The sequence below is a fragment of the Rhinoderma darwinii genome, chromosome 2 (genome assembly GCF_050947455.1).
Source record: "Rhinoderma darwinii isolate aRhiDar2 chromosome 2, aRhiDar2.hap1, whole genome shotgun sequence".
NCBI lineage: Eukaryota > Metazoa > Chordata > Amphibia > Anura > Rhinodermatidae > Rhinoderma > Rhinoderma darwinii.
Window position 1 is genome coordinate 24,455,891 of NC_134688.1, and position 14,659 is coordinate 24,470,549.

The 14,659-nt window shown below is 40.7% G+C and overlaps 1 protein-coding gene across 2 annotated transcripts in view; it reads left to right on the top strand.

Moving 5' to 3' along the window:
* Positions 1-14,659, top strand: part of CEP295 (centrosomal protein 295) — a 71,250-nt gene that overhangs the window by 17,144 nt on the left and 39,447 nt on the right. For both annotated transcript variants that reach the window (XM_075851477.1, XM_075851476.1), the window contains exons 11-12: positions 2,647-2,753; positions 4,636-4,809. In XM_075851477.1, the coding sequence (XP_075707592.1) occupies positions 2,647-2,753; positions 4,636-4,809 (281 nt within the window). The remainder of the gene's footprint in view (positions 1-2,646; positions 2,754-4,635; positions 4,810-14,659) is intronic.

Genomic DNA, 14,659 nt, shown 5'->3' on the forward strand with positions numbered 1-14,659 from the left:
AACTCTCAAGACGCTTTAGTAACGTTAGTGTATGTGGCTGCACGTAGCAAACAACGCAGGATCACTATATGCTGAGTAAATGAATGGAGAGAAGTGGATGATGCTGATTGGTCACTGATTGGGCAGCGTCATACACTTCTCTCCACAACACCCACTTGGTCATATAGTAAAACGCTCCCAGTATTTCATTAAGAAAGTAATTAGCATAAAGCTAATATAGGTCATAACTCCGTCAAAAATGATAGTTTTTCTAAATAAAAAAAACTGCTGTAATCTACATTACAGCGCCGATCACGTCATGTACAAGATAGGCCACTTATAATGTGGTGACAGAGCCTCTTTAAGCCCTGCCTGTGGTCAGAAGCCTGTAAAAAATACAATATACTGCAATATACTAGCATTGCAGTGTATATTGTACGAACGATCGCTGGTTGACTAAGGTGTGTTAAAAAAAAGGTTTAAGTTTTTAGTAGTGAAAAAAACAAAAATTTTTCCTCTAAAGCAATGTAAACCATAAGAAAGTTAACAAAATTAGTATTGCTGCATCCGTAAAAGTCTGAACTATTACAATATAGCGCTATTTAACACGCACGGTGAACACTGTAAAAAAATTGAATCTGCGAAAAATCTTCTTTTTTTTTTTTTTGGTCAACTTGGCTCCCAAAAAAAATGTGATCAGTGATCAAAAAGTCGTATGTACTAACAAATGTTACCAATAAAAACTACAGCTCGCCCCGCAAAAAGTAAGCCCTCACAACGCTCAATGCATGGAAAAATAAAGTTATGGCTCTCAGAATGTGGTGAAACAAATCAATTATTTTGTTTTTTTAAAAGTAGTAAAATATAAAAAAAATCGAAATAAATTTGATATCACCGTAATCGTATTGAGCCACAGAGTAAAATTAAGTTGTTGTTTTTACCACACGGTGAAAGCCGTAAATACGAAACACAAAAAACAATGGAGGAGGCCGTTTTTTCCAATTTCAGGCCACAATTTTTTTTCAGTTTCCCAGTACATTATATGGTACTTTTAATGCTACCAGTAGAAACTACAACTCTTCCCGCAAAAGATAAGCCCGCACACCACTCTATTGACAGAAAAATAAAAACGTTATGGCTCTTGGAAGGCGGGAAGTGAAAAACATAAATCTAAAATAGAAAAATGCTGTCCTTAAGGGGTTAATAGCCTAAGGCTCCATTCACACTAGCTTCTTGGCTTCCATCCATAACCGAGCCATGAGAACCATGCTGGATTGATCTTCTTCAAATGGCTACTGGCGAACCCAGACAGCCGACCTCAACCGTAGAACTTAAGCACACGACCGTTCCCCTTTTGCGGATCGCAAAACGCAGATCTTAGTGGCACAGATCTTAGGGCCTGTTCACATCACTGTTTGCTTTCCATTCCGGGGTTCCATCGGAGGTTTCCGTTGGGTGAACCCCGCAATGGGAAGTGAAAGTGAAACCACAGCTTCCGTTTCCGTCACCATTGATATCAATGGTGGCGGAAACATTGCTAATTTTTTCCGTTCGTCACCATTCCAGCAGGTTTGCGTTTTAACGATGGAATCAATAGCGGAGTCGACTGCGCTATTGATTCCGTTGGAAAAACGGAAACCTGCTGGAATGGTGACGAACGGAAACCATTAGCAATGTTTCCGTCACCATTGATATCAATGGTGACGGAAACGGAAGCTGTGGTTTCACTTTCCGTTGCGGGGTTCACCCAACGGAAACCTCCGACGGAACCCCGGAACGGAAAGCAAACGGTGATGTGAACAGGCCCTTAGTAGTTTTTTATTTATTTTTTTTATTTGGGAGGACCCATACACTAGAATAGGTGAGACAGAATGTAAATACCGACAAGAATAGGACCTATAATTTGTAGAACGCCACACGGATCCGCCAAATATAAACGGATGTACGCATGGTCCTATAGAAATGAATGGTTTCGTATGCGATCTACAAAAAAAAAACTGATAGGACTCGGAAGACGACGCTCGTGTGCTTGAACTCTTAAAGAGGCTGTCACCAGTTTAGAACGGCCCTATCTACTACCAAATCTAATAGGCGCTTTAATGTAAGTGATGTGTGACCAGCCTGGAGGCGCTGTCTGGTCCTACTCCCAACGCTTGTGTGAAGGAACTATGGGAGTAAGTGACAGGACAGCGTGATCTCGCGAGATCACGCTGTGCCGTGGATTAAGCTGGACATGAATGAAGCAAAGTATATGACGCTGATTGGTCAGCGTCATACACTTCACTTTACTATGCCCACTTGGGCATCAAGAACAAATTTGCATAACACTTAAAATGCTCATAACCTTGTAAAGTTGTTTTTTTTTTTTTTTTTTTAAACACATCACTTACATTAAAGCACCTACTAGATTAGGTAGAAGATGGGGCAGTTATAAACTGGTGACAGCCTCTTTAATGTAATCCATTGGTTCTGTAACCTGTAAAAATGTCAGTCCAATGGAGACTAAACACAAATGTGAACAGAGCCCTCGATTTGGGATAAATCGTCATTCAGAGCCTCGCTGTTCTATTCTGTGTTCTATTTCTTCAAGTTGTTCTGTAGCACGTGGAACTCTGACTCTTTCTGTTTGATGTCTTTTTTTTTTAACGCCGTTTTTATTGTACCCAGGCTCTAATGAGGTGACTGACAGCACCGTTTTGGCCGGGAAGTCTATTCCGCTCCGTCCTCAGGAACAGACCGTGCGCATCAGAATGGAGGCTGAGCGGAAAAAAAAGGTGACTTCACTCACTGCTCATTGTAAAAGATGAGTTTAAATGGCACGTCCTCCTTTCTAACCATATTAATGTATTTGTTCCAATGCAACCAAAATTAAAAAATTAAGTTACTTTGCAAATCGTGTTGAGAGCAGGAATAAAGATACAGGAACTTTTCATCTGATCACCCTTCTTACCAATCGGAGGATTTGTGCGCTCCTTTTTTCTTTGTCCTACTACTACAGGTGTGAGAAGATGAGTAGTTCCTCATCTAATCACTCCCTGCACCTAATAAGACCATTGGATGACTCCCTGAATAGGATGTTTTATCGGCATCTGGAGCTCTGATAATATTGGTCTTTTCAATGGACACTAACTTTTCACAACTTTCACAAACTAATAGTATACCCGATATAGAGCAAGTTTGTAGTTTAATTACTGTTAAAGTTTAGTTATTTCATCCATTCAAATTCTGTGTGAAGCTACTGCCACTAGGGGTCTTCCTACCTGTAATCTGTCAAGCAAAATCTGTCCCTAGTTACAGAGCAGAATTAATGGACTGCAGGAAGTGGTGGTGTCTCTTCACTGCCTGCCTATAAAAGTCTATGGAGAAGGGGAGGGAAGAGCAGAGTGATAAACCCACCACGTGCTGGTAAGATTTCGGTCACCCCCAGTGCTGGATTCCCAGCTACACTGCTCCTTACTGCTGTATAATCTTCTCCAAGCTGCTGCAGTATCTATCCTATCTATGTGTGCAGTATATAGAAGACATGATAGCATTTAGGCTTGGCCTACTAACTCAGAGACAACTGAGAATTGGAGATAGGGCCTGCAGAGGGGAAACCTGCTAAAAAAAATATATGCAGAATACATGTGATATACTGGCCCGTAGTGTTTTTCCTCACGTACACACATGACCGCTTATTCTTAAAAGTTAGGTCTGCTTTTGGTTCTTGTGCATGTAGACATGTGTATATGTGGCATTTTTTTTTTAGGCGTGTCTCAGGCCAGACTTTTAGATACAAACATGAATTTTTATGCGTTTTATTTTTTTGTTTTCTTGTTTTTAACACCATGTTACTTTGATACAAAATTGCATGAAGGTGCATATGAGTGTAAAGTGCTGAGTGGCGTTTTTACAACCTGTGAGGTGTCTACTTTCATAACGTATGGGTATAGGGATGTAATTTATTAATTTTTAAATCATTTGTGATTTGTGTGTCAAAAGTCTGAAAATTGTCACTGGTTAATGTAATCTACTGTTTGGGGACAAATGTGATATCCCCATGTACATGTCGGGGGATCAAGGATTGGTCTTGTTGAAATTGCTCATGTACTTCTAGGAGATGATCTACGGTCAGAAGTGTCTGGCAGTGGCTTATTTCCTGCTTACCTATAGGATATACTTGCGTACTCATGATAATGGGTAGGTCTGGGGAGATGGCTATGGGTCAAAGGAGTGTCTAAGGCGTTGTGTAGGGCCGACTTTACTTTATTGAATAAGGGTCCCTATAACTGTTCCATTTTCTAAGCAAAGAGACCGCTGGAAAAAAAATGGTCCAGCTGAGGAGCTTGCAGAGCAGATGTCTCGTGTAGTTTCCTGGCCTACAAATAACAGAGTGTCTGGTTCTCGTGCCGTCACTACCACTGACACCTGCTCTCTGTGAATTTCAGTAATTTCCTAAATTTTTGCCCATTGGTTGTCTGCCCCTGCTCCTGGATAGATCCCACTGACGAGAAAAAGTTTTACCCATTGGGTTCCTATGTGAGCAGATTTTCCTTGTGATTGTTTTTGTAGAAGAGGGGTACTAAAAGTGCAAATTTAATTGTATCTATTTAAAAATCAGAATTGTGATGTAAAAAAAAATGCCAATCCAGTCTTACTGTAATTCTCTTTTTACAGATGGAAGAACTGGAGCGACAGAAGCAAGAACAGCTGGAATTGCTGAGTAAGCTAGAAGAGGAGAGAAGAAGTTTAGAGGCCGAATGTCATAAGATTCGGCTACAGGTGCCGGAAAGTAGCGGTGCTGTACAGAAGGATAAACCGGAGCCGGCAGTGGTCGATGGTGAACCAGAGGTAAGGGCCTGTCTTCCTGTAGCCCCCATGTAAGCTGCTTCTGCTCACTGGAAATAGGTGATATAGTCTTTAAGGACGTTATGTATACTCCGAAGATAAATGAAAGAAACACACACGGCGCCACATAGTGTGAGTAAGCCCAAAAAGACAGTCGATTGATGACGAATGGATGCTTACCACAGCTGGATAGATCAATCACTTTGAGACAGATGAATATCGTAGTGAGTGCTGCTGCCGAAATCCCAAACGGTCACGCCTAGAGGCCCCCGTGCAAAATAATCGATTGAAGGTACAAAAAGGGATCGTGAATGGCGCTGCTACTCAATGATGATGCGTGAATTAACCCCTTCCCGCTCCTTGACGTACTATTACGTCATGGCAGCTGTATCGTTCGCGCTCCATGCCGTAATAGTACGTCTCGGGAGTAACGGCCGTTTCGGCCGTCCTCCCGACACATACAGGAGCTGTGACGCTGCTGTCTTGTTCAGCAGCTGTCACAGCTCCTACAGCGGGGACCGATCGCTGTGTCCCCGCTGATTAACCCCTTAAAAGCCGCGTTCTATAGAGATCGCGGCTTTTTAGGGGTTAAGCTGCCATCGCCGGCCTGCTACGCGATAGCGGCCGGCGATGGTGACTATGGCAACCGGACACCAAACAATGGCGTCCGGCGATGCCATAGACGGAAGCCTAGTGGGTCCTGACAACGTCAGGACCCACTATGCTTGCTGTCAGTGAGTAGCTGACAGTTCTAATACACTGCACTACGCATGTAGTGCAGTGTATTAAAATAGCGATCAGGGCCTCCTGCCCTCAAGTACCCTAGTGGGACAAAGTAATAAAGTAAAAAAAAAGTTAAAAAAAGTTGTGTAAAAATAAGAAAATAAAAGATTTAAAAGTATTAAAAGTAAAAATCCCCCTTTTTCCCTTATCAGTCATTTATTATTAATAAAAATATATAAACCAACAAATAAACTATACATAATTGGTATCGCCGCGTCCGTAACGGCCTGAACTACAAAATTATTTCATTATTTATCCCGCAAGGTGAACGCCGTAAAATAAAATAATAATAAACCGAACCACAATCACAATTCTTTGGTCACTTCACCTCCCAAAAAATGGAATAAAAAGAGATCAAAAAGTCGCATGTACCGAAAAATGGTACTGATCGAAACTACAGTTCGTTACGCAAAAAATAAGTCCTCGCACGGCTTTATTGATTGAAAAATAAAAAAGTTCTGGCTCTTAGAATAAGGTAACACAAAAAGTAAATGATTGTTTACAAAACGTATTTTATTGTGCAAACGCCATAAGACATAAAAAAAAACTATAAACATCTGGTATCGCCGTAATCGTATCGCCCCGCAGAATAAAGTGAATATGTCATTTATAGCGCACGGTGAACGCTGTAAAAAAACGAAAAAAAAAACAATAGTAGAATTGCTGTTTATTAGTCACCACGCCACCTAAAAATAGAATAAAAACTGATCAAAAAGCCGCATGCACCCCAAGAAAACTACAATGGATTCCTCAAGGGGTCTAGTTTCCAAATTGGGGTCACTTTTGGGGGGTTCCCAATGTTTTGGCACCACAAGACCTCTTCAAACCGGACATGGTGCCTAATAAAAAAGATGCTTCAAAATCCACTAGGTGCTCCTTTGCTTCGGAGGCCGGCGCTTCAGTCCATTACCGCACTAGGGCCACATGTGGGATATTTCTCTAAACTGCAGAATCTGGGCAATACGTATTAAGTTGCATTTCTCTGATAAATCCTTTTGTGTTATAAAAAAAATGGTATAAAGAGGATTTTCTGACAAAAAAAAAAATGTAAATTTCACCTCTACTTTGCTCTAAATTCCCGTGAAACACCTAAAGGGTTCATAAACTTTCTAAATGCTGTTGTGGATACTTTGAGGGGTCTAGTTTCTAAAATGGGGTATTTGATAGGGGTTTCTAATATATGGGCCCCTCAAAGCAACTTCAGAACTGAGCTGGAACCTAAAAAAATAAATAAATCTGAAGTACCGGAAGGATTGGAACTATGTCTGGCAAAATACTTAGATATTCCTAAACTCTGGCCTGTATTAGAACCCTCACTTCCCCTTAGTAGGAAATCTTTACCGATACATAGGGTGGCTCGTAATGTCTGGTCGGCGGCACTTAAGATCTCAGGAGAAGACCAAATAATAGCGGAAACACCCCTATGGCAGAATGAGGCACTAGATCAGTTACTCTCCTCACAGGATGATACATTTTGGTCGACACTAGGGGTAAATACGGTGGGAGATCTATTTGTGAATAATGTGATGCTGTCCTTTACTCAAGTTGAGGAAACCTATCAAGCTCCGAGAAGAGCTTTCTATAAGTATTTACAATTGCGCCATTCACTACTGACCCAGTATAGGGGAAGAGAAACACCTATTTCCACCTATCCCTTGATTGGGGTTATTAGATCACAGGGACCTGGAGGATTAATCTCATCTATCTATTCTTACCTTATACATGCGAAGGCAAATAAAGCGGATCTCCCAGCAATGGGCAGGTGGCAGACCTTGATCCCATCCCTAGATGAGGATTCTAGATTGGATCTACTAGAGTCACATAGATTCGTCTCTCCTGCTATTAACAACAAGCTTATACAGCTCTACATCATACACCAGAGCTATCTTACCCCGGTCAGTCTTTTTAAAATGGGTAGACGGCCTAACCCCAGTTGTCATAGGTGTCCTTATGAACCTGCGGATTTTCAGCACATGATATGGGAATGTCCTCTGCTTCAGGTTTTCTGGACTGAAGTTACTGACCTGTTATCCCGGGTATTGGAAGTTCCAGTTAGACTGGAACCAGGAGTTTGTCTATTTGGATTGGTGGAGGATGGGATGTATGCTCATACAACACGTACGTGCCTTCGAGAGACGTTATTTATAGCTAGGAAGGCTATTGCTATTAGGTGGATGAATCCTCGTACTCCCACTAAATCTATGTGGATAGAAATGATTAATTCCATGATACCTTATGAACGAATTGTGTATGTTAATAGAAGATGTCCGGATAAATTTCATAGGGTGTGGGATCAGTGGTGTAATTCTGAACTCACATCCTACTCCAACAATGCTTTATCTAGGGCTCTTGAAGCAGCCCCCACTTAATGTGTGTTGTAAAGGGAAGGGAGGAGGTTGCCTCTCCTATCTGTTTGGGTAATGTATAAGCTTTAAGATGAGATGCGATATTATAGGTACCCTAGATCGCTTAGATGGAATCGAGATTTGTGGGATCTCTGTCTTCTGCATATGGTGATATATTATTGCTTCTAAAATATGGAGCACCATGCACTATGAACGATTGTGAAAAGGTTTTTTGTATACTATGTTTTAGTTTATTACCTGTTTAAATTTGAAAGAGATTGTAATGCCATGCATTGCTGATATGATATTGTAACACGCACTTTTGTATTTAATGTAGGGCATGTCCGCTGTGCGGGGGCCCAGAAATGTCTTGTATCATGGTGTTTATGTATCTCCTTCAATAAAACGAGTTTAAAAAAAAAATAAATAAATAAATGAGGCAATACTTCGCTTCTTACATTATACTGATAATGAGCCGTGCCCACCCCGAGATGACCCCAGTTTTGACCGTTTGTATAAACGGAGACCCCTATTAGACCGTTCCAGTGCCCGGTTTCCCCAAGCATACACCCCTGAGAAGTGTATTTCTATTGATGAGTCCCTGGTATATTTTAAAGGGAGGGTTCAATTCCGCCAGTACCTGCCGTGTAAGAGGGCAAGGTATGGCGTGAAGATGTATAAGCTGTGCGAGAGTGCATCAGGGTATACCTACAGGTTTAGGATATATGAAAGAAAGGCCACCCCCAAACAAGACTGCATCCTGGACTACAATAGGTACATGGGAGGGATGGACTTGTAAGATCAAGCCCTGAAGCCCTACAGCGCCATGCGGTGTGGTATAAGAAGCTGGCCGGGCACATCATACAGATGGCATTGTACAATGCGTACATGCTACGTCGATGTGCAGGCCAGACGGGAACTTTCCTGGAATTTCAAGAGGTGATTATCAAGAACCTAATCTTTAGGGACCAAGAAGGGGGGGCACCCAGTACTTCTGGAAGCGAGCCCACACGCATCGTACCAGGGCAACACTTTCCAGGAGAAGTTCCCCAAACTGGCAAGAAGGGAAAAAGTCAAAAGAGGTGCAAAGTCTGCTATAAGAGGGGGTAAGGGAGGACACAATATATCAATGTGACACGTGTCCCGAATAACCAGAGCTCTGTATGAAAGTGTTTTAAAATTTATCATACATCCCTTGTTTTAGAATTTACCCCAATTTTACTTACCCTGATGCACTCCACACAGCTTATCCCCCCTCGTCTTTCCCCTCTGGGCCCTGCTGTGTGTCCAGACAGCTGATAACAGCCACATGTAGGGTATTGCCATATCCGGGAGAACCCACATTACAGTTTATGGGGTGTAGGTCTCCGGTCAAAATGCTCACTACACATGTAGATGAATGCCTTAAGGGTGTAGTTTTTAAAACGGGGTCACTTCTTGGGGGTTTCAACTGTTCTGGTACCTCAGGGGCTTCTGCATACATGACTTCGCACTAGAAAATCCCCAGTAGGCCAAATGGTGGTCCTTTCCTTCTGAGCCCTCCCATGGGCCCAAATGGCAGTTTATCACAACAAATGGGGTATTGTGGCCCTCAGAACAAATTGCGCAACAGAATGGGGTATTTTGTTTCTTGTGAAAATAAGAAATTTTCAGCCAAAACTACATATTATTTGAAAAAAATAATTTTGTTTTCATTCCCAGCCCAATTCAAATAAGTTCTGTGAAAAAACTATGGGGTCAAAATGGTCACAACACCCATAAATGAATTCCTTGAGGGGTGTAGTTTCCAAAATGGGGTCATTTGTGGTTGGTTTCGATTGCTTTGATACCTCTGGGGCTCTGCAAATGCGACATGGCACCCGAAAACCAATCCAGCAAAATCTGGACTCCAAAGAACACACAGCGCTCCTTTCCTTCTGAGCCCTCCCATGGGCCCAAACGGCAGTTTATCACCACAAATGGGGTATTGCCGCACTCAGGACAAATTGGGCAACAGAATGGAGTATTTTATTTCTTGTGAAAATAAGAATTTTTGAGCTAAAATGACATATTATTGGAAAAAATATATATTTTTTTAATTCCCAGCCCAATTCAAATTAGTTCTGTGAAGAAACTATGGAGTCTAAATGGTCACATTACCCATAAATGAATTCCTTGAGGGGTGTAGTTTCCAAAATGGGGTCACTTCTGGTGGGTTTCCATTGCTTTGATACCTCTGGGGCTCTGCAAATGCGACATGGCACCCGAAAACCAAACCAGCAAAATCTGTACTCCAAAGAACACACAGCGCTCCTTCCCTTCTGAGGCCTCCCATGGGCCCAATCGGCAGTTTATTGCCACAAATGGGGTATTGATGCACTCAGGAGAAATTGGGCAACAAAATTGAGTATTTTGTTCCCTGTGAAAATAAGAAATTTTGGTAAAAAATTACATCTTATTGGAAAAAATCTAATTTTTTTAATGTCACAGCCCAATTGAAATAGGTGCTGTGAAAAAACTGTGTGGTCAAAATGCTAACAACAACCATAAATGAATTCCTTGAGGGGTGTAGTTTCCAAAATGGGGTCACTTTTGGTGGGTTTCCATTGCTTTGATACCTCTGAGGCTCTGCAAATGCGACATGGCACCCGAAAACCAATCCAACAAAATCTGGACTCCAACAAACATATAGCGCTCCTTTCCTTCTGAGCCCTCCCATGGGCCCAAACGGCAGTTTATCACCACAAATGGGGTATTGCCACACTAAGGACAAATTGGGCAACAAAATGGGGTATTTTGTTCCTTGTGAAAATAAGAAATTTTGATCACAAATGACATTTTATTGGAAAAAATGACATTTTTTTCATTTCAGAGCCCAATTCAAATACGTGCTGTGAAAAAACTGTGCGGTCAAAATGGTAACAACAACCCTAAATGAATTCCTTGAGGGGTGTAGTTTCCAAAATGGGGTCACTATTGGGGGATTCCTACTGTTTTGACACCTCAACACCTCTTCAAACCTGGCATGCTGCCTAAAATATATTCTAATAAAAAAGAGGACTCAAAATCCACTAGGTGCTTCTTTGCTTCTAGGGCTTGTGTTTTAGTCCACGAGCGCAGTAGGGCCACATGTGGGACATTTCTAAAAACTGCAGAATCTGGACAATACATATTTAGTAGTGTTTCTCTGGTAAAACCTTCTGTGTTACAGAAAAAAAAAATGAATAAAATTGAAATTCAGCAAGAAAAATGAAATTTGCAAATTTCACCTCCACTTTGCTTTAATTCCTGTGAAATGCCTGAAGGGTTAAAAAACTTTCTAACTGCTGTTTTGAATACTTTGAGGGGTCTAGTTTTTAAAATGGGGTGTTTTATCAGGGTTTCTAATACATAGGCCCCACAAAGCCACTTCAGAACTCAAGAGGTACCTTAAAAAAAAGGCTTTTGAAATTTTCTTAAAAATATGAGAAATTGCTGTTTATGTTCTAAGCCTTGTAACGTCCAAGAAAAATAAAAAAAATTTCAAAAAACGATGCCAATCTAAAGTAGACATATGGGAAATGTGAACTAGTAACTATTTTGGGTGGTATAACCGTCTGTTTTACAAGCAGATGCATTTAAATTCTGAAAAATGCAATTTTTTCAAAATTTTCTCTACATTTTGCAATTTTTCACCAATAAATACTGAATATATCGACCAAATTTTACCACGAACATGAAGCCCAATGTGTCACGAGAAAACAATCTCAGAATCGCTTGGGTAGGTTTAAGCATTCCGACGTTATTACCACATAAAGTGAAATATGTCAGATTTGAAAAATGGGCTCTGAGCCTTAAGGCCAAAACTAGGCTGCGTCCTTAAGGGGTTAATAAATGGTGTTTATTATAAGAAGGCTACGCGTTTCAATGCGGACTGCTGTGATCACAGAACTTTATTAACTAGGAATCTGCCACTACAGACACACAGACAGTTTTTCAGATATTCAATTTATTTTAACGTTTTTAATTTGTATAAATTTACTTTCATCTATTTCAATTGCACATTGTGTCCTAAAGTTTATTACTGGAGGTCCACTTTTACTAAAAATCCTGCTCCTAGATATTGCTTCATCATACAAAATTACTGCATTTACTGTTAAAGCTGCAGAGTCTTTAAATGTGCCAAATTTTGTTCTTTGTATGATTAACATTTATGTAATTTTCTAATTTACTCCGTATTTATTAATCAAGGTTTTTTAAGAACCTTCACTGTTTACTTGCAGAGGATGAAAATCTGTCCTGGTCATATGATTGACACGCAGGTTGTGACAGTACAGTTATCAGAGCTCTGCATTGTAAGAAACCGCACCTGTAAACCATGATGGTTCCTAGTCAATGACTGCAAGTGGAGGTCTTAAACTGAGGAATGGATATGCAAAGTATATTTAGAAAATTGCATGCATTTTCACTATATTGTGAATTAACTGTATTTAAGAAACTGGAATACCACTAGTTTGATATCCAAAATTAACCCCTTCCCGCTCCTTGACGTACTATTAGGTCATAAGTGCATCATTCGCGCTCCATGACCTAATAGTATGTCACAAGAGGATCGGCCATTTCGAATACAAGAGCTGTGACAACAGTCTCGTACAGCAGTTGCCGCATCTCCTTCAGCGGGAACCGATCGGTGTCCCTGCTGATTAACCCCTTTTAAGCCTCGTTCAATAGCGATCGCGGCTTCTTAGGGGTTAAACCACCATCGACGTCCCACTACATGATAGTGGGGGGCCGATGGTTGCTATGGCAACTGGAGGCCTAACAATAGCCTCCGGCTATGCCTTCTATGGAAGCCTAGTGGGTCCCGACAAAGTCAGGACCCACTATGCTTGCTGTCAGCGAGTAGCTGACAGCTCCAATACTGCACTACGCCCGTAGTGCAGTGCATTCGAATTGCTATCAGGGCCTCGTGCCTTCTAGTCCCCTAGTGGGACCAAATAAAAAAAAAAAAAAAAGTTATAATGTAATAAGTGTAAAAACCCCTCTATTTCCCTTTATCAGTCCTTTTATTAAAATAAATAAACTATACATAATTGGTATCGCCGCTTCCGTAACGGCCTAAACTACAAAATGTATTTAATTATTTATCCCACGTGATGAACGCCATAAAAGAAAATAAGAAGCCATACCAGAATCACAATTTTCTGGTCCCTTCACCTCCCATAAAAAGCGAACAAAAAGTCGCATGTACCTAAAAATGGTTCTGCAAAAACAAGTCCTCGCACGGCTTTCTTGATGGAAAAATAAAGTTCTGGCTCTTAGAATAAGGAAACATAAAAAGTAAATGATTTTTTTTATAAAAAGCTTTATTGTGCAAACACCATAAGACATAGAAAACCTATAAACATCTGGTATCGCCGTAATCGTATCGCAGAATAAAGTGAATGTGTCATTTATAGCGCACGGTGAACGCTGTAAAAAAAAAAAAAAAAAAAGGAATAAAAAAAACAATAGTAGAATTGCTGTTTTTTAGTCACCACGCCTCCTAAAAATAGAATAAAAAGTCGCATGCACCCCATGAAAACTACGAGTTCCACAAGGGGTCTAGTTTCCAAAATGGAGTCACTTTTAAGTGGTTTCCCCTGTACTGGTACCCCAGAAGCTCTGAAAATGCGACATGGCGCCCAGAAACCAATCCAGCTAAATCTACGTGCCAAATAGCGCTCCTTCCCTTCTGAGCCCTGCCATTTGTCCAACTAGCAGTTTATTACCACATATGGGATATTGCCGTAATCAGGAGAAATTGCTTTACAATTGTTGGGGTGCTTTTTCTCCTTTTATTCCTTGTAAAAATTAAGTTTGTACCTATTATCGGAAATATGTGATTTTCAATTGCACAGCCTAATTCCAGAAAATGCGGCAAAAAACATATGCTGTCTAAATGCTCACTATACTCCTCTCTAAGTTCCTTGAGGGGTGTAGTTTGCCAAATAGGGTCACATTTGGGGGGTTTCCACTGGTTTGGCACCACAAGACCTCTTCAAACTGGACATGGTGTCTAACAAAAAGGAGGCCTCAAAAGCCACTATGTGCTCCTTTGCTGCTGAAGCCGGTGCTTCAGTCCATTACCGCATGTGGGATATTTCTAAAAACGTCAGAATCTGGGCAATAAATATTGAGTTGCGTTTCTCTGGTAAAACCTTCTCTGTTACAGAAAAAAATTGAATAAATAGGAATTTCTTACAAAAAAAAGAAATTTGTAAATTTCACCTCCTACTTTGCTTTAAATTCCTGTGAAACGCCTAAAGGGTTAAACTTTCTAAATGCTGCTTTGAATACTTTGAGGGGCCTAGTTTCTAAAATGGGGTGTTTTTATGGGGGTTTCTAATATAGAGGGCACTCAAAGCCTCTTCTGAATTGCTACTGAAAAAATAGCCTTTTGATATCTTCTTCATAATGTGAGAAATTACTGCTTATGTTCTAAGCCTTGTAACGTCCTAGAAAAATAAAATGTTCAAAAAATGATGCCGACATATAGTAGACATATGGGAAATGTGAACTAGTAACTATTTTGGGTGGTATAACCGTCTGTTTTACAAGCAGATGCATTTAAAGAGGCTGTCACCAGATTCTCAAACCCCTATCTGCTATTGCATGTGATCGGCGCTGCAATGTAGAGAACAGTAACGTTTAGTTTTTTTTAAAACGTTCATTTTTGGTGAAGTTATGAGCTATTTTATATATATGCAAATGAGCTTTGAAATGGA